Below are 27,700 nucleotides of genomic sequence, written 5' to 3' on the forward strand. Positions count from 1 at the left end.
TAATTCACACTATACACTATACTCTATATACTATACACTATACACACTTTTTAAATTATAATATTTACATTGTGCAATAACGGTCCAGTTAGGGCTCAGAGTTGAGCAGACGGATGGCTTGTGGGTAAAAACTCTTCTTCAACCTTTCAGTCTTAGTCCTCAGGCAGCAGTAACGCCGGCCTGATGGGAGCAGGGAGAAGAGAGAGTGTCCGGGGTGGCTGGGCTGTTTTAGGATCTTCATGGCCCTCAGCCTGCACTGCTTGGTGTAAATGTCCTGCAGGTTGGGGAGGGTGGTTCTGATGGTCCGTTCAGCTGAACGAACCACCCTTTTTAGGGCCATGAAGTCCTGCTTGGTGCAGTTTCCCATCCAGGTGGTGATGCTCCCACGCATGATGCTCTCGATGGTGCAGGTGTAAAAGTTCCTGAGCACCTTGAGTGGGAGCTTGAAGTCTCTCAGCCGCCTGAGGAGGTAGAGACGCTGTCTGGCCTTCTTCACAGTGATGTTTATGTGATGAGTCCAGGACAGGTCCTGTGAGATGGTCACTCCCAGGTATTTGAAAGTGTCCACTCTTTCCACCTCAGCACCACTGATGACAAGTGGATGGTAGTCCCTCTGCTGCTTCCTGCTGAAGTCCACGATCAGTTCCTTTGTTTTGCTGACGTTGAGCAGGAGGTGGTTCTCCTGGCACCAGTTCTCCAGGCGGGAGACCTCTCTCCTGTAGGCTGTCTCCTCATTGTGAGAGATTAGTCCCACAACAGCAGTGTCGTCAGCAAACTTGATGATGACGTTGGACTCTGACGTGGCCTCGCAGTCATGGGTGTACAGTGAGTACAGCAGAGAGCTGAGCACACAGCCTTGGGGGGATCCAGTGTTGAGGGTGAGGGAGGATGAGGTGAGGTGACCAAAAAATTAGAGCTAAACCTAATATATACAAACAAAGCGTAGGAGCAGGTACGACGGCTGCTGACCTCACCAGCGCCATCTTGGCAATCACTATTGGATTTATTCTATCCTTCTCTGTAACTTACATACATTTCTGCCATGTTCCCTTATTAAATTATCAACTGCTATCAACAAGATTGCACTAAAAACAAATTTTTGTGCATGTCAACTTTTCTCAGTGTAGCATCAAAGAGACAGTTATTGCCTTTATTCAAAGCATGCTCAAATAAACCCTTGCATGAGATTAATTGTAGCTGCAGTGGAATTTTAAGTATTATACTTTATTGCCCTACTGATTTTTGAAACAGACACACCCTGACATAATGACATGAATTAGGAAGTGCGTCTACCACTAATTGCAGCAAACTTGCCAAAGCATTTTTCTGGGTATTTTCTTGATCTTTTGCATGACTGGTGCACATGTAAATCTCTGTTGAGGGAGTTTGACTGCATCCATAATTGTAGAAGACTCTTCATACAAGAGCCTGATATGGTCATTAACAGTGAATAACTATTTTCCTGCGCAACCCACTGCTGAATAATGTAGTGACGGTCTATGGGCTCTGGTTGTAGTATAACATAATAACATAATTTTCTTAGAAGTATAAAAATATATGCTCTATATTCTCTGCTGGACATACAGGGGTTGGACAATGAAACTGAAACACCTGGTTTTAGACCACAATAATTTATTAGTACGGTGTAGGGCCTCCTTTTGCGGCCAATACAGCGTCAATTCGTCTTGGTAATGACATATACAAGTCCTGCACAGTGGTCAGAGGGATTTTAAGCCATTCTTCTTGCAGGATAGTGGCCAGGTCACGACGTGATGCTGGTGGAGGAAAACGTTTCCTGACTCACTCCTCCAAAACACCCCAAAGTGGCTCAATAATATTTAGATCTGGTGACTGTGCAGGCCATGGGAGATGTTCAACTTCACTTTCATGTTCATCAAACCAATCTTTCACCAGTTCTGCTGTGTGTATTGGTGCACTGTCATCCTGATACACGGCACCGCCTTCAGGATACAATGTTTGAACCATTGGATGCACATGGTCCTCCAGAATGGTTCGGTAGTCCTTGGCAGTGACGCGCCCATCTAACACAAGTATTGGGCCAAGGGAATGCCATGATATGGCAGCCCAAACCATCACTAATCCACCCCCATGCTTCACTCTGGGCATGCAACAGTCTGGGTGGTACGCTTCTTTGGGGCTTCTCCACACCGTAACTCTCCCGAATGTGGGGAAAACAGTAAAGGTGGACTCATCAGAGAACAATACATGTTTCACATTGTCCACAACCCAAGATTTGCGCTCCTTGCACCATTGAAACCGACGTTTGGCATTGGCACGAGTGACCAAAGGTTTGGCTATAGCAGCCTGGCCGTGTATATTGACCCTGTGGAGCTCCCGACGGACAGTTCTGATGGAAACAGGAGAGTTGAGGTGCACATTTAATTCTGCCGTGATTTGGGCAGCCGTGGTTTTATGTTTTTTGGATACATTCCGGGTTAGCACCCGAACACCCCTTTCAGACAGCTTCCTCTAGCATCCACAGTTAATCCTGTTGGATGTGGTTCGTCCTTCTTGGTGGTATGCTGACATTGCCCTGGATACCGTGGCTCTTGATACATCACAAAGACTTGCTGTCTTGGTCACAGATGCGCCAGCAAGATGTGCACCAACAATTTGTCCTCTTTTGAACTCTGGTATGTCACCCATAATGTTGTGTGCATTGCAATATTTTGAGCAAAACTGTGCTCTTACCCTGCTAATTGAACCTTCACACTCTGCTCTTACTGGTGCAATGTGCAATTAATGAAGATTGGCCACCAGGCTGGTCCAATTTAGCCATGAAACCTCCCACACTAAAATGACAGGGGTTTCAGTTTCATTGTCCAACCCCTGTACTTGCCTGTCCATTAAGATTAAAGGGCAAAACATTATAAACACAAAATGCTGAGTAATATCAAGCTCAGCCTCAGTCCTGGTAGACTAACTGATCTCAGCATCACACAACATCAACTCATGACTCAGATGATTCCCTTCTCATAACACTTATAATGAAACATGAGTATGCAATTAACTTTTTTTAATAGCTGAATGTGCTGGAGATGTCAAATCAAACACAATCAGCTCGCAAATTTAAAACCACAAGAATAATTATTTATACAAATTAACTAAATAAAGGCTCTCCTTGCACAGTACATTTGTAATCAGAACCCGACCAATTAATCCACAAGTCAATATTATCGGCCTATATTGGCTATCTGCTGAGTTACCATTATTGGTATTTATAACGGTCAAGAGAAACACCCTTCAACTGTGTTTAGGTTGAAGGGTGTTTCATGGCTGAAACACCAGGGGGTACTTTGCAATTTCTCTAGTGGCAACATTTTTTGGAATGCTACAAACACAACAACCAGCTAATTCAAGCTGAGTTGGGCAGTGTAAACAAGTAAATAAATAACTACACATAACGAATGATAGTGAAATTAGAAACTTTGCTTTGCTTAGATTTCACTGAGAAGAAAAGTAATGACACAAGCTTGGATGTTTCTTAGCAACTACAGATGAGACTAAATTTCTATTTTGGGTCTTCATCTCTAAAATGGCTTTTCAGTGCTCAGCCTTCAGAAGGGAACAAACATGGATGATGATATTTTCCAGCTACAATCTACTGCCTGCAAAGTTACTTTCCGAAGGACCTTTTTTTTTTTTTTTACATAATTAAAAACTTAATGAAAGTCTGCTAGAGAAATAAAATGAGTCAGTGTATGGATATAAACTAACATGATCATTCTCAGTACTTTGCGCAGTTTTTTTACAACACAAACAGCCTAGATACATACCTAACTAGAAAAAGCATTTTCAGAAGAAAATGCACTGTGAATGCTGAAAGCTGAAAGATTGCAGCTGAAATGCCAAGAAATGCTTCAAAGAGCTGAAACTTGATTTGCTTACCCCTCTGCCCCAACAAACACCGGGTAAGTGTGTGTCTATGTTTTTAGTCCAAAAATTGAAAAGCAGACATTACAAAAAAATTTGCCCAGGCTGGGAATTGAACCCAGACCTTCATTGCCCCAGTCCAGTGCTTAACTGTGACACAGCTGGCTTTTTATTGGTGCATGCACACGTTTTCCCGCCCAAACTGGGGCAGCTGGAGAGGAGAAAGTGCTCCAGATATACCCCCCAAACAAACGCTTATTATACAAAAACTGGAGGTCCCAATTACAAATTTTTTACAGTGTGAGTACAAGGAGAACCTGCTGAAGTAGGAGATGTATTTATTATCTATCTCTAAAATTGGCTGAGAAATGGCAGTATAAAAAATGCCTTAATTTCGGTTTTTGCTCCAAGGAGAGGAGAAAATTTAACATTGCAGTGAATGAGAGATGGGGAGGGTACACCTGCCACTCTGAGGCTCCTAGTTTAAATTCTGTAAGTGGCAGAGTTTTGGAAAGCACGTTTTCTGAAAGAGCACAACCATAGCTACAATTTGAAGTATAAATTTTTGGGGGAAATAAAGAGAGCTGAAAGAGAAAAAAAAAACTAAAAATTTAAAAAGCTGAAATTCAGTTATTCTCCTGCATGCTATCTTTGACTAGCTTATCAGTAGGCTAACGAACAGTAGCTACAGTTATAGGCTAAGACTGGGCCACAAACTAAGAGCTAATGTCTCTCTAAAGTTCACACTGACTGTATTTTTGCTCTCCTTATTTTACTTTTATTTGGTCTGAGTGTAAAATAAGGCGTCAGTCGGTTTAAGTCACCAAACATCTGACAACTACTCACCTCTGAGGACAAGGAGCAGAATGGTGGTTTGTTTTTTTTTCCAGCTGAGACAATAGGAGGGGGAGTTCAGGGGTGCTCGGAAATTTCAGTGCCAGACTAAAACGATGGAACGAATGTGAAAAGCAAACTCATTACCCCACTTTGATGTCAGTTGACTGATACAGATGTACTTGTTTTGCAAAACATTGCTTTAATTATCAAATTTTGATTTTCCATGGTTTTCAGTCCATTCTTGAGTTATGACAGGCGTTACGAAGCTCATCACAAGTAAGCATGAAAATGAAATCAAGTTAGGTGGAGCAGAGAAACAGTAAAAGCCCAAAATAAAATAAAAATTAACCTGAGGAGTATTGTTGAATCACACTGACAGCATAAATTACACTGTTCCCACAATGTTTTTCTGAAATAGCTGTTTAAATAAAAGCAAACTGCAAAACGTAGGGATTAAATCCATCAAAATGAAATCGAACTGAAAAAACATAAAAGGTAGAGTAATACCTGAATAGTTGAAAAGTTAGATTTTTTTTTTCTCTAGCTCAAACTATGCTGAAGTAGTTAGATCTCAAAGTAGGGTGGGTTTGAAAATGATTTGCAGCTTTCTCCATTGATTTCAAAGGCCCCAAAAATTCATAAAAAGTGTGATATTTTAAAAATTCATAACCGTTACATAAAAGAAAAGTAATAGCATAATTTTCCAGAATAAGCTGAACATTATTATACCAGAATGGTTTCTGTAGCACAAAGTATGCAGAAAGAAGATTTGAGCAAAATGCCTAGATATGTTTAAAATAACTGAAACTTGATTTGCTGAAAGAGCTTAACCAGACCATGAAATGCAAAACAGCTGAAATTGTCAAAAAAAAAAAAAAAGAATGGGGGAGAAAAGGGGAGAAAAACAGCCTGAATTTTAAACTGGAGCTGAAGAAAAACCATAAAGGATGTTGAATAGATTCATAGTTCAATGTCTTGACTTCATTTTAAAGTTTGAATGGTGTCTGTAGCTCAAAGTATGTGGAAATAGAGTTGAAAGAGGAATCTAAGTTTTTTTTTTTTTTGTGTTTTTGGCCACAGTGGCTTTTGTTAGCAGTGGAGAGAGACAGGAAATAGGGGAAAGATACAGGGGAAGACACGCAGGCAAATTGGCGATGTTGAACAGGGCTGGACTGGGACCAAATGGCATTTTTGGCATAGACTGGTCTGCAACTGTGTCTTAAAAACTTTTGACCCTGTCTTACTCTTATTCAATGTGGGCATACCTTTTGCTAATAATACTTTTATACTTTTTTTACACTTACTAAAGTAATGCTTAAATTGCAAAGCTTTTACTTACCAACTCAGTATGTTTTTTAACTCAGAGTTTAGTGAACCTGCTTCCTGAAAAAGGGCCCAGGAGGTGGATTTACACATTCACACTCAAACACTTTCTCAACTAAAGATGCATAAACGTCATGTTTGATCACATTCTCTAACTTTTATTTTATTTTTTTGAGATTAGTTTCCTGGAGATCTGAAGCCCATCTTTCAGGCTTTTACTTGGCTGACTGTGAGCTCTTCATATCTCTCTGACCTCTCCTGCAGTTTCTCTATTTAATTTGTTTTGTTTTTTAAAAGGCAGAAAAACAAAGAATTTTAATTCTTTTTAAGTGGTTACAGTTGAACCTGTGGCTGCAGTGCATTTTGTAACAAAATTAAATGTAACAAACTCAAACGTGGCTTTGCTGTAAGCATAAATTGGCACATTTTAACACTGTTTGTGCGTCCAGCTCATCCCAGGCTGGAGGAACCATGTCAATATCTGTCTATTTTACGACTTCACTTTTGTGTGTGCCAATACAAACCATGATCATCCCAATTGAATAAAAGCTCAGTCTAATTATTAAGCACTTACTTTTTCACCTGATGTTTCCTCTCCATTAATGATTAACAAAGCATTCAAATCTGAAAAGTGTCACGTTTACTCAAAAGGGCACTTTACTCTTGATGCTCTGTAAACTTTAACTCCATTTATAGATTTGTTTGATAGATTGCTTCATTATAAAACTGACATATTTTCGATAACGTCCAATGTCGATACTAACATAATGAGCAGAACTGGTGTGTTCTGCACTGTGATCGAAAATGGAAACATTAAGAAAACAGGCAGTTAAAAGAAATCAAGAAACATTCAGGCTGCAGTCGCTGAGCAGCATAATAAAAGCTAAATTAAGGCTGTAAATTTTATAGTAAGGCTGTAGGTGTGGCTATACTATATATCATTCATAATACAGTTTTCCAGCATTTAGCCCAAAAGTAAATAGCAAAGTATTGGCACCCAATCAAAAAAAGCGAATCTGCGCCACACAAAAGCAGAGGAACCAGTAGCTGCAGTACCTCTCATGTTCACTAGGGGCTGCTGTGATAAAACTGTATTTAAATGAATGGGAAAACCCAAAAATCTGTACAGTTTTTAGAAAGCTCACATCTCCGCTGTCAGTCACTCTTCTTTTATAATACATGTGCAGCAAAAATTTTTAAAAATGCTTTTTCATCTGTGTGTGGCTCTCATTTCTAAACATATGCTAGCAAACATGTGATCTGCATAGTTACTGTGGAAGCAGCAGAAGGAATAATCATCTAATATAGAGTATAGATTTATCATTCCACCAATAGAAGAGGAAAAAAAAAATCAGGAAACAAAGAGATTAATACATTTTGAGAAAAAAAAAAAAACATGATGTTTGCCCATGGCATCCTGATTGGCTAACAGCTAAGTGCTGTTCTGTGATTGGCTAACACATCAGGGTGGTCTCTGGAGCTTGAAAAAGGCGACTGGACTTCTTTTTGTTTCTTGAAGACGTTTCACCTCTCATCCGAAAGGCTTCTTCAGTTCTCAACCAAATGGTGGAGAGACCCAGGTATTTAAACCCCTGTGGGCGTAGTCCCCTGGAGGTGGTTATGACCCTCTATTGATCATGTGCTTGAACACATGTGCCCAGGTGTGAAGGGGGCGTGGGTCATATTTAATCAGTGGTTTCAGTTGAAACCAATTTAGGACTCCGCTCCATTGTTTCCTGTGGCCTATTGAGGTCACTGGAACAAAGGTGTGAATGGGGGTTGAGACGTCTGGGAAGGGAGCTCAGGACAGCACTGTAAGCGGGGGAAAGTTGGTGACGTAATCCACCTCCTCTGTTCAATGATGGTTGTTCACAGTGGACATAGATGGCTTCTTTCACTCCTCTTTCAAACCATCTGTTTTCCCTGTCCAAAATGTGAACATTGGCATCCTCAAAAGAGTGCCCTTTTTCCTTCAGATGCAGATGTACAGCTGAATCTTGTCCTGTCGAGGTGGCTCTTCTATGTTGTGCCATTCGTTTGTGAAGAGGCTGTTTGGTTTCACCAATGTAGAGGTCCGAGCACTCTTCACTGCACTGAACAGCATACACTACATCGCTGATCTTGTGTTTGGCGGGTTTGTCCTTGGGATGAACCAGTTTTTGTCTTAGGGTGTGACTTGGTTTGAAGTATACTGAGATGTCATGCTTGGAGAAAATTCTTCTGAGTTTCTCTGACAAGCCTGACACATATGGGATGACAATGTTGTTCCTCTTGTCCTTCCCATTCTCTGTAGTTTGTGTTTGGCCTTCATTCCTGTGCATCTTAGCTGATTTGATGATCAGGGTGGTCCTTGACGAGCTGTCAACATTGGTGGTGGGAGGTCGAGGAAGAATGTGATGGTGGGCTGGAATGGCATGAGGGTGGGTTTATTTTTTGGAAGCAGCTTTTGGTGGGTCCAGGCCTTTCACTTTAAAATAGGAGACCAGCTGGTTGGGAACCTCAGCGAGGACAGCCTGAGCCAGAGCCGTCTGGGGAGACTGGGGAGGAAAAGAAAAAGAAAGAAAGAGAAAAATGTTGCTGTCGGTTTTCCTTCAAGTCTGTCTTAAAACCCTTTCACCACCAGTCCCTCAACAAGTGCTAATACAGCATTACTCTTTAAAATCAATGCTGTATAATGGTAAATAAAAGCTGCCAAGCACAAAAAAATTAATTAATTAAAAAAAAATCACAATCTCTGTGCCATCATTTCCCATACACACATTTTTAGATTTTATGTATTATGGTTACAGTTTTTAACGGTTACACAGAAAGTTTGAAAATCTGGCTTCTTTACGGTGTCTAATTCTTCACTTTCTGGTGTTAACAGCGGTACTCTAAAGCAGTGGTTCCCAAAGCGTGGGCCGCGGCCACCTGGTGGGCCACAAAGGTACTACAACTATGCATAGTTAGATATTTAGATAAAAAAGTGAATTCAAACTGTTAATAGGAGGTGGTTAGTTTGTGATATTATTCATTACACTGAACTAAATTTACTGCTCTTGTATTGAAGTTTGTGTCCCAGGCAGGTGGGTCACTAACTGACATAAGCACTTTACATATTACTGGGTAGTATTAGCAATTTATAACAGCCTGTATTGTTTATGTTTTTTTTTTAAATCAAATTTTCAAGGAACTCCATCACTTTCTCTTGTAGTTTGATGAGCGTGAAGACAGGCTTCTAGCCAGGAAAATTTCACAGGCCGGCGCAATGGGGGGGGGGGGGGGGGGGGGGGGCACTGCTCTAAGGGTTAAATATGAAGCTCGAATATCTTTAGAATCACAATTCTTTGTTGTGAGCAGACGCACACACTGTTACGTTTCCGCCACCGAGGTGCCGGTGCTCCTGCCAGTGCTGGTGTCGGTTTCAATGAACCGGCGAAACGCTTACGAACGAGCCTGCGTTTCCATGGCGCCTTGTGAACTGATGAGTGTGGGCGGGTCCTCGTCTGGACACAGAAGCCGAAGGGCACAAACGTGGGAGAACACGCTCCCCTTTCTTGTGCTGCCAACATATTTTACAGTCCACACCAACTACTGCAGCATCTGTGTGCAGCACAGAGGTAAACACAGACAGTGATTACGAGCAAGACGACAAGAATGCACTTTGTGTCCTTTTATCTGGGATGGGAACTGATACAAAGCAACAAGTTCAGCCTTAGGGCCCAACCTAATTCACAGCCATGAAAATCGCATTGCTTTTCTCATGTAATACACACCATGCAGTGAGATAGTGGTTAAAAACTTTATGTTGAGACGACAGTCACGCCCTTCTGCTGCTTTTGTCACACGTTCTTCGAAGTTCAAGACCAGCCGGAGCTGAACCCGTTTTTTTCGGCCGAGTAAGTTCACGGTGGAAAAACCGCTAAATGGTTCAAATACTGACACCTGCATCCAGCCGGTGGAAAAAGGGCCAGTGAGGTGTTGGATGGTGCTCCCAGCTAAAACTACTAGAGTGGAAAAAAATTTTTCATTTTAATCCACAAGGCCTTTAAATAAACTGACAAACAGAGCAAAGGTCATTTTATCTATAATTTCAGTTTGTTTTAGTTAGTTTTGTAAACCCACAATACAGTTTCAGTTATCATTTTTTTAATTTAATTATCATTTTTATTTATTTCAGTTAATGAAAATGTTTTTTCAATTCCAGTTTTCGTTAACGATAACCTTATGGCACATACTGCAGTGGAGGCAGTGGTTGCAGGATTGGAAAATACTAAAGACTTATCACACCTGTGGAAGAAATATTCCTTCAACTATAAAACTGGTAATTGCAGTGTGGCAATAGAGGGAAGGTTCAGCCTTCAGAATATTTTAAAAAAGAAAAAAAAAAAGAAAAACTGGATGCCCAAAGTTGGTCTGTCTGTTGGAAAGGCGTAAAATGGCAACATATTACCTTTGCATCAACGCTCTTTGATTACTTTGAAGGAAGAACCCAGTATTAGTCTGTTAAGTTCATATTTGCCTATTTAGGCACAGTGACTGCAGTGTTTTAGTGCAAAAACACACACCTTCTCACATGTCTCACACACACACTTACATCTTTGAACTGTTTGTATGGTACAAACTGGACAATGTCTCTGGCAACGGCCTCTCCCGCTGTTGACTTCAGCACACCATTATCTCCGTCCAGAAGCTCCATGGCCTTGAAGTTGGCCGGTCCCACCCCAACAATAATGATTGACATGGGAAGCCGTGACGCCTGAACGATGGCGTCCCTGGTCTGGTCAAAGTCAGTGATCTCGCCATCAGTGAGGATGAGGAGGACACAGTATTGCTGCAGAGACAAACAGATAAAAGTCAAAGTCAGACTGTGTCTTTCAGGTTAATTTTCTTTTGCAAGTTTCTATGAGTTCACTCACAGTGGCAGCATTGGTCTGTGCAGCACTGGCAGCAGTGGAAGCTACATGGTTGATGATGGGGGACAGGTTTGTGGGTTCAGAGAGTTTGAGCTTAGGCAAAACAGCCCTGTAGGCGTCAACAATCCCCTGGATGCCTGAAAGTGACAGCAGAAAAACAAAGTAACAAAAGTGAAATTTTTTTTATTGTTAAAACAATTCAGGCAGACAGGAAGACAGAAAAAAAAAACAGGCTGAATGTGAGAATTTGACCTGCCCAGGTTAACCAGAATTTCTTGCATTAAAACAGAAACCTGAGAAGAGCCAGTATGATGTAATGTATGAGCAATCCCCGTACAAACATGTTAAAATACCCCCAATTTACAGCATTAAAAAGCTTGTTTACAGCTTGAAACACACAAGACTCATCACCCACAAGAACATCCTCCCACCATCAATAAAAATATACAAATCTGGATAATATTACAGTCCCATTTCATAACAGAAATTCCTTCAGCCGACAAATTCTGCAGAACTATTTTTGCCTTAATTTGGAGGTCTTGCCCTAAACTTTTATTCAAATACTTTTAGTCATCCTTGGGTTAGTAAAAATAAAATACACATTACAGCAAAATTATGTTTTCAATATTAACAAAACTCATTCAATCAAAACATTTTTTAAGCAAGCTGTAAGAGATTGATATTCTGTGATTATGTTTAATATTCCTACAGACATTTTGGTAACCACATCCTAGAACAGACAAAAAAAAAATTTCCATGGTAAACAAATTAGAGAAAGACATTATGTATATATACACACACACACGTCTTTCTATTCATATATTCTATAATAATAAGTTGGACATAACACATACTTACGAGATATTTGCATTATATTATACTTGTGTGTACAGGAATATGACTACATAATGCACCCATACTACATACTCTGCTAATATCAATGCATTATGTATAACATCACTATAATCATAAGGCAATGGCGTACAAACATAATGTAACCATGTTGTTTACAGTTGAGCAATATTGCTGAGGAGCAGGGTTATTATAGTTAACGAAAACGAACGAAATAACGAAAACTGAAATAAATAAAAACTATAATTAAAAGGAAAAAACGATAACTAATTAAAACTGAATTGTGAGTTTACAAAACTAACTAAAACTAACTGAAATTATCGATAAACTGACTTTCATTTTAAGCCTTGTGGATTGATATGAAATCATTGTTTCCGCTCTCGGAGTTTAAGCTGGGAGCGCCACAGGACAACTGTGTGAGTGCGCATGTGCGTGCGCTCACCGCGCTGGTCCGCAAAGTAATTGCTGCGGTCTGCCGAGAAAGCGGCAGAGTCCCGTATGGAGGTTCTTTGAGTACAAACACCTGCACACGACCACAAGGTAATAACACACACAATCCAGCTACACAAGCATAAATGCGGACATGAGGTCGGCAACTTCTGTAGGTTGTGTACAGAGGCCGCAAAGACCCTGCAGGTTTAATTAGCGAGCATCTAACAAGCTAGCTCCAAAACAGAAGCAGCTTCAGGTGGTGAGAACATCAGGATGCAGCTGGATTTGAGCTTTGACTCCTTCAAAGAGTTTGTTTTTGTTTAACACCACATGTAGGCGTTATTAATCTGCTGCACTGATGCTGAAGTTTATTGTGGAGTTTATTGTAGAATTTATTGAGTTTGGGAATTCATGTTTTTCTTTGTTTCTCCCTGTTGATGTTCATGTGTGTCCTTAATATTACACAAATTGAACAGCTCGTTGTTGAATATATTTCTTTAAACGGTATCTTTTGTCAAGTTTTCATTACACAATAGTCACTTTTGCGCCTTGAATCTTGCACCTGATCAGGTATGAAAATACTAAAACTAATACTGAAACTAACTGAAACTAACTAAAACTAAGCATGAAACCAAAAATAAAAACTAATAAAAACGAGCAAAACCACTCTGAAAACTAATTAAAACTAACTGAATTAGAGAAAAAAAAGTAAAAACTAACTAAAACTAAACTATAATGTAAAATCCAAAACTATTATAACCCTGCTGAGGAGTAGGTATGACTTTAATATTGCTCTCTGATGAGTCATAGTCTGAACTATTTATGGCCATGAGTCATACCTGACCAACATGTTAGACAATGCTCAGCCAATCAGAAGTTGGCATCGCAGTCTAATCAATAAGGCTGCAGCCTAGAACTGATGTTACTATAGAAACTAGAAATCTGGGATTCCCCAGTTTCTCAATATCAGTTGCTGTCAGCTGTTCAGTGACAGGTCAGTTGCTAAATATGGGGAATCCCCACTTTCTCCATTTGAGTCATAATGGTCAAGTAGGTATAGCCAATCACACAGCACAATATGATCACATTATTAGGCTAAGCCAATCAGATATGAGAAAAAGGCTCCATATCATTGTCATATATTATCATAGCATTAGAAGCCTGAAATCCTCCATGTTGTTCACGGGCCACTTCAGGTAAATACAGCCAAAGTGTACAAAAAGGGTATTAAACATCCAGGAATACGAATATCGTGTTGCACATCTTTGAAGAGTAAAGAACACATACTCTACCAGATAGGTAAAACCTTATGAATAGACGCCCAGACAGACACAACGACGACAATATCCTCTTGCTTTATATCAGGTGGGAAGATGGTTTGGGTCTCTATAGCCACTATCCCACTTTCTAACAACTGCAGTTTTTTTGTTGTTGTTTGTTTTGTTTTTTTAATAACTAACCTTTTTGGATTATGCTGTGGCTTGAAGTTAGAGGTGTGGCCGTTTAGATTTACAGATGTCCCAATGTGATACAGGCAGCTGTAGCTACAGGTTTCACCTCAGCAAACCGAAGTCACTGGACTGGACTTCTGGGCCATATTTGTGGCACTGGTGCAGTTTGGAGCTTTTTAAAAATGGCATAATCTGAAATCACCTACTTTGAGGTGATTTTATATACACTTCTGGCTCCAAAAAAAATGTGTGTGTGTGACTATATATATATATATATATATATATATATATATATATATATAGATATATATATATATATATATACACATATATATATATATATATATATATATATATATATATATATATATATATATATATATATATATATATATATATATATATATATATATATATATACATATATATATATACATATATATATATATACATATATATATATATGTGTATACATATATACATATATATATATATATGTGTGTATACATATATATATATATATATATATATATATGTATATATATATATATAAAAAAAAGCCAAATCACTAATGTGCAGGGTTCAAAAACCAATAGGTCGCGCCATGTTGGCTGTGTCCATCCCAAAAAGGGAAGGTATATTTGTACAATTTCTATAAAAGTACTGTTTTGCTATGTAGGATTAAGTAGGAATAAATCTAGCCTCTAGAAAAGTTTGGATATGTGCACAATTGCTCTTTTTTCATCTTTATATACAGTCTACAGTAAAATGCTACACATTAACAGTCTAACATTGTTGCTTACATAACCTGTTACCCGCAGAGAGTACTGATAGTTGTAATTAAAACATTTTTGTGTGTGTGTGTACCTTGACAGTAAGGGTTAGATGGGTTGAAATTGAGGGCAAACTGGTGGTATTCCACCTGAAGGATCAAAAGCAAGAAAGATCAATAATCCCGACAGCACTGATTTAGATCAATGAAATCAAATCAGAAAATTCCAAAATAATATTACACCTCTGGGATTAAAATTATATCTCACTAATATATCTCACTTAAAAAAAAAAAAAAAAAAAAAAAAAAAAATTATATCTCACTTCAGAAACAAACAAACTACAGAAAGCAGTGCTGTGATTGGTCGGTTAGAGAGCTGACCTGGTAGTCTGGAGGCAGTTTGGCTCCAAAACCGAATGCTGGGAAGAGTTTATCACTGAAAGGGAAACAAAATAATCTGTAACTGTAGAGTTTAGAGTTTAAGGTTCAGGTTGGAGGTGTGTAGTTGTTTGGGTGAAGTCTGTGTTTGAGTGTGCACTGACGTGTCATAGTTCTGGACCACATGACCCACAGACCACAGAGCAGACAGGTACTGGTTCAGCCCATCTGGACTCATATAGTGGAGAGAGGTGGGTGTGTGAGGATCACCATTAGAGCTAGTGAAGTCGATCCCAACCTAAAGTGTTCATATCAAATTAAAAGAGACATTTATTATTCTTTACATGTTGCTTTCATCAAGTTTATCATCTTCTTTTGAACTGATCAGTTAGTTAAGAGGTGACGATTAGTAGCTGAAAAGTTTGGATGTGTCCCAGTTAATAGTTACATAGAACAACACATCATCCTGTAAACAAAACCTGTTTGAATCCTGTGTACTTGAATGAGGCTGCTTAGGCAAAATAAACCATTTAAAATGTGTGCATGTGAGCTGATGTTTACATACAGTGAAGTTGATCTGGCAGCCGCCCATCACATAGTCCAGGAAGGTGTACTGACTGGTCAGCTGCACACAAACAGAATCAAACATGTTTCAAACACAGCTCAGCTGGAAAATAAAGCCTCATATTTCAATGCCTCACAAAAGTCTCGAGGAATTGATTTCCTTTTGAGTTTTGTTATTTTTTAAACAATAAAATAAACAGTAATGTATTTTTTCTGCCCTAAGCTGTGTCTTCAGGTATCAAAGCTTCCATAAAACTCAAATCAGAACTTCAGTTTAAGAGAGGAGGAATCACTTCAGAGTCTGTCTGGCAGCTTTAGAGTGCCATCCATCCATTCTCTTCTGCTTATCCAGGACCGGGTTGTGGGGGGGCCAGCAGCCTAAGCAGAGAAGCCCAGGTTTCCTTCTCTCCAGCCACCTCCACCAGCTCATCCAGAGGGACCCCAAGGCATTCCCAGGCCAGCTGAGAGATATAATCACTCCAGCGTGTCCTGGGTGTAACCCAGGGCCTCCTCCTGGTGGGACATGCCTGGGAACACCTCACCCAAGAGGCGCCCAGGAGGCATCCTAGTCAGATGCCCAAGCCACCTCAACTGGCTCCTCTCGATGTGAAGGAGAAGTGGCTCTGAGCCCCTGTCGAATGGATGCACTCCTCACCCTATCTCTAAGAGAGAGGCCAGCCACCCTTCTGAGGAAACTCATTTCTGCCGCTTGTATTCGCAATCTTATTTTTTTGGTCACTACTCAAAGCTCATGATCGTAGGTGAGGGTAGGAACGTAGATCGACCGGTAAATCGACAGCTTCGCTTTTACACTCAGCTCCCTCTTCACCACGACAGCCCGGTGTAGCATCCGCATCACTGCAGACGCAGCCCCGATCTGTCTCCCACTCCCTTCTCCCGTCACTCATGAACAAGACCCCGAGATACTTGAACTCCTCCACCTGGAGCAGGAACTCATCCCTTTGCCAGAGTGGGCGCTCCACCCTTTTCTGGCTGAGGACCATGGCCTCAAACTTAGAGGTGCTAATTCTCATGCCAGCCGCTTCACGCTCGGCTGCGAACCATTCCACTGTGAGCTGGAGGCCACCACCTGATGAAGCCAAAAGGACTGCATCATCCACAAAGAGCAGAGATGAGACTCTGAGGCCACAAAGTTTGAAGCCTTCCACCACCTGGCTCGCATTATAGTTTAAAAAGTAAAAGTCAAACTGCTTTTCTGCAGCTGAGCTTTATCTGTATTACCTTCTCATTTGCTTATTTCTGTCACATCTGTTTTTGTGACATTTGAGTTTATCATTTTAATTGCGAGAATCATTATATCATGGTAGAGGGGTTTGTGTCCCGCAGTGATCCCAGGAGCCATGTTGTCCAGGTGCTTTGCCCTCTGGTAGAGTCTCCCATGGCAAATTGGTCATGAGTGAGGGGCCAGACAGAGCTATTCCAACGACCCCTATGGAAAACACAGCAAGGGAACCGTTTACCCTGCCCGGGTTAGGGTTACCAGGCCCCCACCCTGAAGCCAGGCCTGGGGAGGGAGCTTGAGGGAGAGCGTCTGGTGGCTGGGAAGAGGAGACAATGTAATGTATGTTGAGCGGTGGCCAAGGGCAGAGCCCCTGGCAGACTGACCCCTGGCTGTCGGGACATGGAATGTCACCTCTTTTGTGGGGAAGGAGCCTGAGCTAGTGTGTTATGTTGAGAGATACTGGCTAGATATAGTTGGGCTCACCGCAATGCATGGCCTGGGCTCTGCAACCAGTCTCCTGGAGAAGGGCTGGACTCTGTCCAGTCTGGAGTTGCCCTCAGTAAGAGGTGGCAAGCTGGGGTGGGTATTCTTGTATCCCTTCGGCTTGCTGTCTGTACATTGGAGTTTTCACCAGTAGACAAGAGGGTTGCTTCCCTGTGCCTTTGAGCTGGGGAATGTGTCTTGACTGTTGTTTGCACTTATGCACCAAATGACGGTTCAGAGTACGCACCCTTCTTGGAGTCACTGGGCAGGGTGCTCGAGGGTGCTCCATCCAGTGACTCCATCGTCCTGCTGGGAGACTTCAACGCTCATGTGGGCAATGACAGTGAGACCTGGAGGGGCGTGATTGGGAGGAACGGTCTGCCCAATCTGAACCTGACTGGTGTTTTGTTATTGGACTTCTGTGCAAACCACAATTTGTCCATAATGAACACCATGTTTGAACGTAACGATGTCCATAAGGGTGCGTGGCACCAGGACAACCTAGGTCGCAGGTCAATGATCCATTTTTTAATTGTGTCGTCAGATCTGTGGCCGTGGAGAATAGAGGTGCTGATCTGTCAACTGATCACCACCTGGCGGTGAGCTGGATCAGGTGGCTGGGGAGTATGCTGGACAGACCCAGCATGCCTAAATGTATTGTGAGGGTGCACTGGGAAAACCTGGCAGAGGTCCCAGTCCACGAGATCTTCTCCCACCTCTGACAAAACTTTGGCAGCATTCCAAAGGAGACTGAGGACAATGAGTTCAAATGGACCATGTTCCACACCTCCATTGTTGAGGCTGCTACTCAGAGCTGCAAGATGGTTGGTGCCTCTTGTGGTGGTAATCCCCGAACCAGATGGTGGTCTCCATAGATGAAGGGAGCCATCAAGCTGAAGAAGGAGTCCTATTGGGCTTAGTTGAACTGTGGGATTCTGGAGGCAGCTGATGGGTACTAGCAGGCCAAGCAGAACGTGGCTCAGGTGTGGGAGGGGTTCGATGAGGCCATGGAAAAAGACTTTCAGATGGTATTGAAGCAATCCTGGCAAACCGCCAGGCAACTTAAGAGAGAAAAGCAGTGCTCTACTCACACGGTTTATAATGCGAGTGGAATGCTGCTGACTTCAACTGAGGCTATAGTCGGGCGGTGGAACAAATACTTCAAGGACATCCTGAATCCCACTGACATGCCTTCTCTAGAGGAAGCAGAGTCTGGGGACAATTGGGATGACTTGCCCATCACTGAGGATGAGGTCACAGAGGTGGTTAAACAACTCCTTAGTGTCAGGGCCCCTGGGGTGGATGAGATTCACCCTGAATTCCTGAGGCTCTGAATACACTGTGTGCAGAATTATTAGGCAAGTAGTATTTGATAGGAGTCTTTTTATTATTGAACAACAACTATGTTCTCAATCAACCCAAAAGACTCGTAAATCTCAAAGCTTAATATTCTTGGAAGTTGGAGTGGGGTTTTTTAGATTTGGCTATCTTAGGAGGATATCTGTTTGTGCAGGTAACTATTACTGTGCAGAATCATTAGGCAACTGAATAAAAACCAAATATGTACCCATCTCACTTGTTTATTTTCACCAGGTAAACCAATATAACAACAGAAAATTTAGAAATAAACATTTCAGACATTCAAAAACAAAAACAAAAACCAATCAGTGACCAATATAGCCACCTTTCTTTACGATGACACTCAAAAGCCTTCCATCCATAGATTCTGTCAGTTGCTTGATCTGTTTGCGATCAACATTGCGTGCAGCAGCCACCACAGCCTCCCAGACACTGTTCAGAGAGGGGTACTGTTTTCCCTCCCTGTAGATCTCACATTTTATGAGGGACCACAGGTTCTCTATGGGGTTCAGATCAGGTGAACAAGGGGGCCATGTCATTATTTTTTCTTCTTTTAGACCTTTACTGGCTGTGGAGTATTTGGATGCATGTGATGGAGCATTGTCCTGCATGAAAATCATGTTTTTTACAGGACTTCTTCCTGTACCACTGCTTGAAGAAGGTCTCTTCCAGGAACTGGCAGTAGGTCTGGGAGTTGAGCTTCACTCCATCCTCAACCCGAAAAGGCCCCACAAGTTCATCTTTGATGATACCAGCCCATACCAGTACCCCACCTCTACCTTGCTGGCGTCTGAGTCAGAGTGGAGCTCTCTGCCCTTTACTGATCCAGCCTCAGGCCCATCCATCTGGCCCATCAAGAGTCACTCTCATTTCATCAGTCCATAAAACCTTAGAAAAATCAGTCTTAAGGTATTTCTTGGCCCAGTCTTTTTATCTTATGTTTCTTGTTCAAAGGTGATCGTTTTTCAGCCTTCCTTACCTTGGCCATGTCCCTGAGTATTGCACACCTTGTGCTTTTTGATACTCCAGTAACGTTGCAGCTCTGAAATATGGTCAAACTGGTGGCTAATGGCATCTTGGCAGCTTCACGCTTGATTTTCCTCCATTCATGGGCAGTTATTTTTTTTTCAACACGCTTCTTGCGACCCTGTTGGCTATTTGCCATGAAACGCTTGATTGTTTGGTGATCACGCTTCAAAAGTTTGGCAATTTCAAGACTGCTGCATCCCTCTGCAAGACATCTCACAATTTTTGACTTTTCAGAGTCCGTCAAATCTCTCTTCTGCGAGCTGGAGGCCACCACCTGATGAAGCCAAAAGGCAACTTCCTCTTCTGACCCATTTTGGGTCAGAAGAGGAAGTTGCCTAATCAGGAAAGGAAGTTGCCTAATAATTTAGCACACCTTATATAGGGTGTTGATGTCATTAGACCACACCCCTCCTCATTACAGAGACGCACGTCACCTGATTTACTTAATTGGTAGTTGGCTTTCAAGCCTATAGAGCTTGGAGTAGGACAACATGTATAAAAAGGATGATGTGGTCAAAATACTCATTTGCCTAATAATTCTGCACACAGTGTATTGTAAGGTTATCTTGGCCACTGGATTGGCAGACTAGGGTGGTGGTCTCCATGTTTAAGAAGGGGGACATGCTGTGGAAGAGAGCCAGAGATTAATATCAATTAATGATTAAATGCAAAGCGGAGTATAAACAAAGTAAATAAGGTGAATGAAAAGAAACAGTGTATTGTGGGAACCCCCCCAGCAGCCTAGGCCTATAGCAGCATAACTAAGGGGTGGTTCAGGGTCACCTGATCCAGCCCTAACTATAAGCTTGATCAAAAAGGAAAGTTTTAAGCCTAATCTTAAAAATAGAGAGGGTGTCTGTCTCCCGAATCCAAGCTGGAAGCTGGTTCCACAGAAGAGGGGCCTGAAAGCTGAAGGCTCTGCCTCCCATTCTACTCTTAAGTATCCTAGGAACCACAAGTAAGCCAGCAGTCTGAGAGCGAAATGCTCTGTTGGGGTGATGTGGGACTATGAGGTCTTTGAGATAAGATGGGGCCTGATTATTCAAGACCTTGTATGTGAGGAGAAGGATTTTAAATTCTATTCTAGATTTAACAGGGAGCCAATGAAGAGAAGCCAATATGGGAGAAATCTGCTCTCTCTTTCTAGTCCCTGTCAGTACTCTAGCTGCAGCATTTTGGATCAGCTGAAGACTTTTCAGGGAGCTTTTAGGACAGCCTGATAATAACGAATTACAGTAGTCCACCCTAGAAGTAATAAATGTATGGATTAGCTTTTCAGCATCACTCTGAGAAAGGATGTTTCTAATTTTAGAAATATTGCGCAAATGCAAAAAGCGGTCCTACATATTTGTTTAATATGTGCATTGAAGGACATATCCTGGTCAAAAATGACTCCAAGATTTCTCACAGTGTTACTGGAGGCCAAAGTAATGCCATCCAGAGTAAGTATCTGGTTAGACACCATGTTTCTAAGATTTGTGGGGCCGAGTACAAGAATTTCAGTTTTATCTGAATTTAGAAGCAGGAAATTAGAGGTCATCCAGGCCTTAATATCTTTAAGACATTCTTGCAGTTTAATTAATTGATGTGCATCATCTGGCTTCATTGATAGGTAAAGCTGAGTATCATCTGCATAACAATGAAAATTGATGCAATGCTTTCTAATAATACTGCCTAAGGGAAGCATGTATAATGTAAATAGAATTGGTCCTAGCACAGAACCCTGTGGAACTCCATAATTAACCTTAGTGTCTGAAGAAGACTCCCCATTTACATGAACAAATTGGAATCTATTAGATAAATATGATTCAAACCACTGCAGTGCAGTACCTTTAATACCTATAGTATGCTCTAATCTCTGTAATAAAATGTTATGGTCAACAGTATCAAAAGCTGCACTGAGGTCCAACAGGACAAGAACAGAGATGAGTCCACTGTCAGAGGCTGTAAGAAGATCATTTGTAACCTTCACTGATGCAGTTTCTGTACTGTGATGAATTCTGAAACTGACTGAAACTCTTCAAATAAACCGTTCCTCTGCAGATGATCAGTTAGCTGTTTTACAACTACTCTTTCAAGAATCTTTGAGAGAAAAGGAAGGTTGGAGATTGGCCTATAATTAGCTAAGACAGCTGGGTCAAGTGATGGCTTTTTAAGTAGAGGTTTAATTACAGCCACCTTGAAGGCCTGTGGTACATAGCCAACTAATAAAGACAGATTGATCATTTTTAAGATAGAAGCATCAATAATTGGAAAAGGGAGCAGAAGGGAGCAGGAGATTGACAGATGGATTAGGCATGCATCTGCAGTGATGTGAACACTGCACCAGTCTGTCCTGGTGAAGAGGGAACTGAGTGTGAAAGCAAAGCTGTTGATTTACTGGTCAATCTACGTCCCTACCCTCAGCTATGGTCACAAGCTTTGGGTAGTGACAGAAAGAATGAGATCGAAAATACAAGCGACAGAAATGAGCTTCCTCTGAAGGGTGGCTGGCCTCTTCCTTAGAGATAGGGTGAGGAGTGCGGCCATTCCAGAGAGGATTCAGAGTAGAGCTGCTGATCCTCCACATCAAAAGGAATCATTTGAGGTGGTTCGGGCATCTGACTAGGATGCCTCTTGGGTGAGGTGTTCTGGAAATGTACTACTGGGAGGAGGCCCCGGGGCAGACCCAGCACACGCTGGAGAGATTATACCTCTCAAATGGCCTTGGAGTCACTCCGGATGAGTTGGAGGAGGTGGCTGGGGAGAGGGACGTTTAGGTTTCTCTGCTTAGGCTGCTGCCCCTGCAACCCAGACGCGGATAAGCGGAAGAGGATGGATGGATGTTTAATAATTGTAACTGTGCTTCCTTGGCCATGTTCTCACTGGAAAAAAGATTTGAATCTAAAGGGAATTCCCTTTTAAATAAAGTTAAAGTTAAATTAAAAGGTAAACTAGAAGGGATCTCTGTGTCATATAGTCTCTACCTCGCAGCTCTTGACAATGACAACTCCAGAGTTCTTGTAGCTCTTCTTCTTCTTCTGTTTCTCAGGATTGATGCAGTCAAATTGTACCTGAAGAACAACACGGCACAGTTCAATGACCTCTGACCAGCAAACTGAAATATGTCACACAGGTTATTATCAATTAACTCACCGGTGAACCATGTGCAGCTTTCTTCAGCTCAGAGACTTTAGTGCTGAAAGAACCAATCAGATCATGAGATCCATTGTCGTCATAATCAAAACAATCCATCTGCAGGGGAGGAACAGATTTAATGGAACAGTTGAACATTTGATTGGCTGTCATGAGTTGAGGTGGATTCTGACTGGTGCAACCTTCAGAGGTCTTTCAAGGTCACCGCCACAAAAGGTCTGCAGAGGAACGGTGAACTTCTTCCAGGTTGGATTCAGATTGTCCTTCACCACCTACAAAAAATAAATAAATAAAATAAAATAAAAAATACAGAGACACCGTCCTCATCTTGGTTATCATTTTCTGAATGTGCTCTTAAAGCTAAAAGTTTTAGATGCTTAAACTGAGCACATTTCATGTTTCAGCATCAAGAAAGAGCTCAAAAGTGATATTTTCTCTTTTAAACTCCTGTCTATACTGAAAGTGTGGGTTGTGTCACTTTGTATAGATCAGGATCTGCTGCCTGTGATCACCTCAGGCCTGCATTCAAGCAGTATTCCTGACTAGTTTAGAATAATATAATGTCCAGCAGAAGGTCTGCCTTCTTCTACAGCAGTCTAACATTTACAGCAGTCTAGCATTTGTTTTTATATGTTTACAACAATATAACATAACAGAAGCTGTCTAAATGGTGCATAAAAGATTTTAACATCACTTTATCCAACTGAATTCTGCCTACTTTAAGTCAGGAAGAAAAAGTGAAATACATAAAATCTTGCCTGTGAAATAACCTTAACTGTTCACTGTGTTCCTGAAGGATCCCACCAACACAGCAAAAAAAGAAAGATCTTTTGGGGCCTTTAATTCATAAACATATTTTAAACTAAGATTAGGGAACTTTGAAAAGGACCATCATCATCTCTCCCATGAAATGAGATGTATACATATGTGTTTACCTCTGTCCTGTGAACCAGCTGCCATTTTCCATCAGCTCCTTTTTCGAAAAGCTCCAGGAATGGATCAGACTTCCCAAACGTATCCTGAACAGACAGAAGACAACATGCTGACACAGACAGTGAACCAGATCCACGAAAGGAGAATTCACCACACACGGCCGAACTCTTTGTCTTAAAAACAACTCTACCTGAGGCTAAAGTTTAAGAAAAGCTTAAACTTGAACAGTTAAACAAAATTTGAAGATATAACAATTTTAAAATTCATGCTCAGACACAGAACTCTATTCTTTCTGCCTGCCCTCTGAATAAATGCAAAACCTGTTCTTTCCTCAGTTTGTACACTTAAACAAAGTGATTCTTTTAGCACAAAGGTGAGGGGAAGACAGGATATAAAGGACGAGTACCAAGACAGCCAGCAGCCATCCAGAGCAGCAGTTCATAAGATCAAACTTCAGTGGTGTAATATGTCTGTAGGTTCTCAGTCATTGAGGTCATGATAATCTAAAGAGCCTGAAAAAAGGCGACTGGAGGGCGCCCAGGTGGTTCAGTGGTGGAGCAGGCAACCACATGCATACGTCGCGTTGTGGTGCAGGCGGCATGGACTCGAGTCCCGGCCTTTCGCCAGTTTGCACGCGTCTTCCGCTGTATCTTTCCCCCATTTCCTGTCTCCCTCTAATGCTGATAAAAGCTGCTGTGTCCAAAAATGCGATATTATTTATCAAAGGTTGTCCCCTTTAGAGGTGGTCATTGACCCACTGTTGATCATGTGCATTATCATATGAGCCAAGGTGTGGAAAAGTGTTTCGGGTCAACAACTGAGACCTTGTCCCATCCTATCATGTGACCTATTGAGGTCACCTGAGGTACGGTGTGGGTAGGGGTTGAGGGGACATGATTAATAGTGGGTCAATGACAGCCTCCAAAGTGGAAAATCCACACCATAGTTTAAATACCTGGGAGTCTCCAGCTTTTGGTTTGAGAACTGAAGAAGCCTCTTGGATAAGAGGTGAAATATCTTCCAAAAAAAAAAAAAGGTAAAGAAGTCCAGTCACCTTTTTTCAAGGTCTTCAGATGCTCACTGTGTAATAATTAAGAATGAAATAAAGTACGAAGTAGAATTTACCTTGTTGTCAAGATTTTTAGCCGCCAACTCCAATGTAATGGTTCTGTTGTCTTTTATCTCCTCTGCTGTGATCTACACACACAGAAACACACTAATTTATTCGATGTCAGTCATCACAATATAGTTTTATTATCAGTACAGTGATACAGTACATACAGTAATGGTTCCTTTTCCTGCAGGTTTGTCCTTCTTCAGCTGCAGAGGTTTGGTCACAGTTTTACTGGAAACTATCTAAAACACACAGTGGAGGTAATGTTTTCATCTTAATCACAGACAGCTCCTGCACCTGAATTAGGAGAGCATCGTTAGTGTCATCTGACTGATCATCTGACTGTGGTGAAAAAAAAAAAAAAAATCTTGTCATCATGGATATGACTTAAAAACAGCCAATCAGCTGAGAGCACAGACAGTAAATAACGGGCCGTGGTTTAATGTGACCACCAGAGGGAGCCAAACTGCAAAACATTTAAGAGTGGAACAGCTGATCACTGAATCTTGTTGTCAGTTCAAAGAGATTGAATTTGCAACCAGTCTGCTCAATAATTGCAGCAGTTGTTAAACATTCTCTGATTTCAGATTCTCAAATTGTTTCTTTCTTGGTCATATTCATAATTTTCTGCATTTCAACCATTTTCTGACTCATTGCAGACAAAAGCCCTCGTTTACAAGCTTTAATTAAAGGAAATTATAATTCCACTCAAGTTAAGGTTTCACTAATATACAAAATGCATCTACTTATTTCAGTAACTTTATAGTAAAATTCAGCATTCTGCTGGAAAACTGTAAAAAGGTGGACTGCAATAAGACTTAAAGAAGTTTGTCACATGCTTGTTTAGGAATTTGGTATTTAGATATTTTGGTTGGTTTTTTTTGTTTGTTTGTTTTGCTCACAGGAAATGTAAGATTTTTCAGTGGTGGTCTTCACTGAGTTTTTCTTTTAGTCTAATATTGGGTCTAATCCAAACCTGGAAAATTGTCTGAAAGTGACAGACTGGAAGTTAAAAATCAAAGCTGAAACAGTAGGATAGAAAAACAAAAACAAACACAAGCAGGACTTCATCCTGAAAAGCTGAACCTGAGTCAACTACAACAAAATAGATCCTAATAAATCAGGATTTGCATTGTAAGTTACACCTGGTCATGTTTAGTGTTTACCTGTCCAAGTGTTAGCTCCACCCCTCCCAGGTAGTCATCATCTTTAAGGTCAGGGGTGGAGTTATCAATGTCGTAGACACCCAGCTTCAGATTCTGAACCGTCTCAAAGCGGTAATCCAGTCGGAGGCGCTGACTGAAGGATGGGTTGCAAGTGTTCTTCAAACACTCACTGCGGCCCAGCTGACACAGACAAACATCAGAAGGTTTCTTGCATTAAAATGAAATCTGAAGCAAAACAAAGATCTATTCTGAAGTGTGACTGCAACACTACCTCAGTCCATTTATCTCCTCCAGAGCTCTGCAGCAGCACGCACAGAGGATCAGACTTTGATCCCACATCTTTATCCAGCAGGTTAGCACAGGAGACACTCAGCTCCACTTTGGCTGCCATCTGAAGGGGAACAGAAACATTAAAATCTGCATATTTTAGAAGATCAAGGTCAGCATAAGAACAGCTGGCAGTAACTTCAACAGTCAGTTTGAAACGTGTCCAAGAGCAGAAACATGAGAGTTTAAAGCAGTTACAGGAACCTGTATCAGAAAAATAACTCCAAACAACAGTAAAGTTTATCCAGAAGTACTGAATCACTACAATCACAAAGTCTCAGCTTATCCAAAGTGGTCACAACTCATCTGCTACAGATCGATAGAAACATAATATCTAATCACTATCATACTCTTTGCATCTTCTGAGTCTCAAAAATGAATTGGTAACTTGTAACCACCTGCAATTGAATTTTACTTTGTAAAGCCAGTTAAACCATTACAACCAATACACACAGTTCACACACTCCTGCACCAACACACATATACAGAGAATTATATCATTATAAACGTTATCAATGACCTTTTGGATCCGTTATATATTAATCCCTTTTAAACGCAGAAACAAACCCAAGGGCGGTGGCCAACCACTCCCACGATCCACGAAAGGAAACTACACCTTGTTTCCCTGTTAAACACACTACAGAGCGCACTAAACAGTATCTGACCAAATATTCAGCCTTTCTAGTAAAATACACAACACACTTACAGCGAAAGCTTCGCACAGCTGAGACGAAAAGTAAGTCCGTTTTTCTTCCCTCGACAGCTTTACTGGGGCGCTAGACAGGTGAACTATTCTGTGATTGGACAGACAGTCGCAAACTCGACTCCTGATTGGACAAAGTGACGCCCCCTTTATTTTCAGAGCGAGATCGGTATGGTAACTTGCCATGTCTCTGTACTCCTTCAGAATAAAAGCGCCATATTAGCAGATTCGCCGTAAACCAAAATTCTTGAATGAACTGTGGCTGAGCAGCTTTACACTTACCTCTGTGAATATAATCTCTTTGAAGAATTTCAGTCTGGTCCCCTACAGAGTACCGAGACAGCTCTGGTTAACATCACCAATGATCTGCTGGTGGCAGCAGAATCTGTATTTATTCTCATCCTCCTCGATTTCAGTGCAGCTTTTGACACTATTTCTCATTCCGTCCTCCTTCATAGATTAGCTTCTATAGGTTTCACAGATATCCCCTTTCCTGGTTCCAGTCATATCTTTCTCGTTGCACTCACGTTTTTGCTTAAAACCTCCAAATCTTGTGTCACCCCATTCTCTTCTGGTATTCCTCAGGGTTCTGTTCTGGGTCCTCTCCTTTTCATCATCTACCTCCTACCACTTGGGCTTTTTTTTAACCAGTCCTGTCCAGCAGCTTAAGCAACCAAGACTATAGGATCTTTAAAAAGGCTCCTCTTGTTTTCTTTTTTTGTTTTTATATACTTTTATATGCTCTTTGTTTCTTTGTTTCTTTTATTTTATTTTTTTTACTGATATTGGTATGATGTAATTTACCTAACA

General features: G+C 41.2%; 2 protein-coding genes across 4 annotated transcripts in view; both read right to left on the reverse strand.

The window, feature by feature from the left end:
* The window catches only part of LOC115780078 (copine-1-like), a 32,549-nt gene extending 27,771 nt beyond the window's left edge, over window positions 1-4,778 (reverse strand). The window contains exon 1 of the mRNA XM_030729044.1: window positions 4,741-4,778. The gene's annotated coding sequence lies outside the window, so the exon portion shown is untranslated. The remainder of the gene's footprint in view (window positions 1-4,740) is intronic.
* A 26-nt stretch (window positions 4,779-4,804) lies between these two features.
* On the reverse strand, window positions 4,805-26,971 carry LOC115780079 (copine-1-like). Of its 3 annotated transcripts, XR_004019958.1 has the most exons (17): window positions 26,894-26,971; window positions 26,132-26,251; window positions 25,861-26,040; window positions 24,862-24,936; window positions 24,706-24,777; window positions 23,583-23,666; window positions 22,830-22,919; window positions 22,648-22,746; window positions 22,479-22,565; window positions 15,400-15,459; window positions 14,999-15,132; window positions 14,838-14,892; window positions 14,552-14,606; window positions 10,953-11,086; window positions 10,631-10,867; window positions 8,404-8,591; window positions 4,805-7,527 (listed from the first exon to the last, which is right to left on the reverse strand). XR_004019958.1 is itself a non-coding variant. In XM_030729045.1 (16 exons), the coding sequence occupies exons 2-16, from the start codon at window positions 26,249-26,251 to the stop codon at window positions 8,481-8,483; spliced, it is 1,593 nt and encodes a 530-aa protein (XP_030584905.1). In that variant the 5' UTR covers window positions 26,894-26,971; the 3' UTR covers window positions 8,289-8,480. The 3 variants fall into 3 exon arrangements, 2 of the variants coding, with proteins under 2 accessions (XP_030584905.1, XP_030584906.1); XM_030729045.1 differs by lacking the exon at window positions 4,805-7,527 and having other exon boundaries at window positions 8,289-8,591; XM_030729046.1 differs by lacking the exons at window positions 4,805-7,527; window positions 26,894-26,971 and adding an exon at window positions 26,708-26,763 and having other exon boundaries at window positions 8,289-8,591.
* Window positions 26,972-27,700: the final 729 nt, after the last annotated feature.

The sequence above is a fragment of the Archocentrus centrarchus genome, chromosome 5 (assembly GCF_007364275.1).
Source record: "Archocentrus centrarchus isolate MPI-CPG fArcCen1 chromosome 5, fArcCen1, whole genome shotgun sequence".
NCBI lineage: Eukaryota > Metazoa > Chordata > Actinopteri > Cichliformes > Cichlidae > Archocentrus > Archocentrus centrarchus.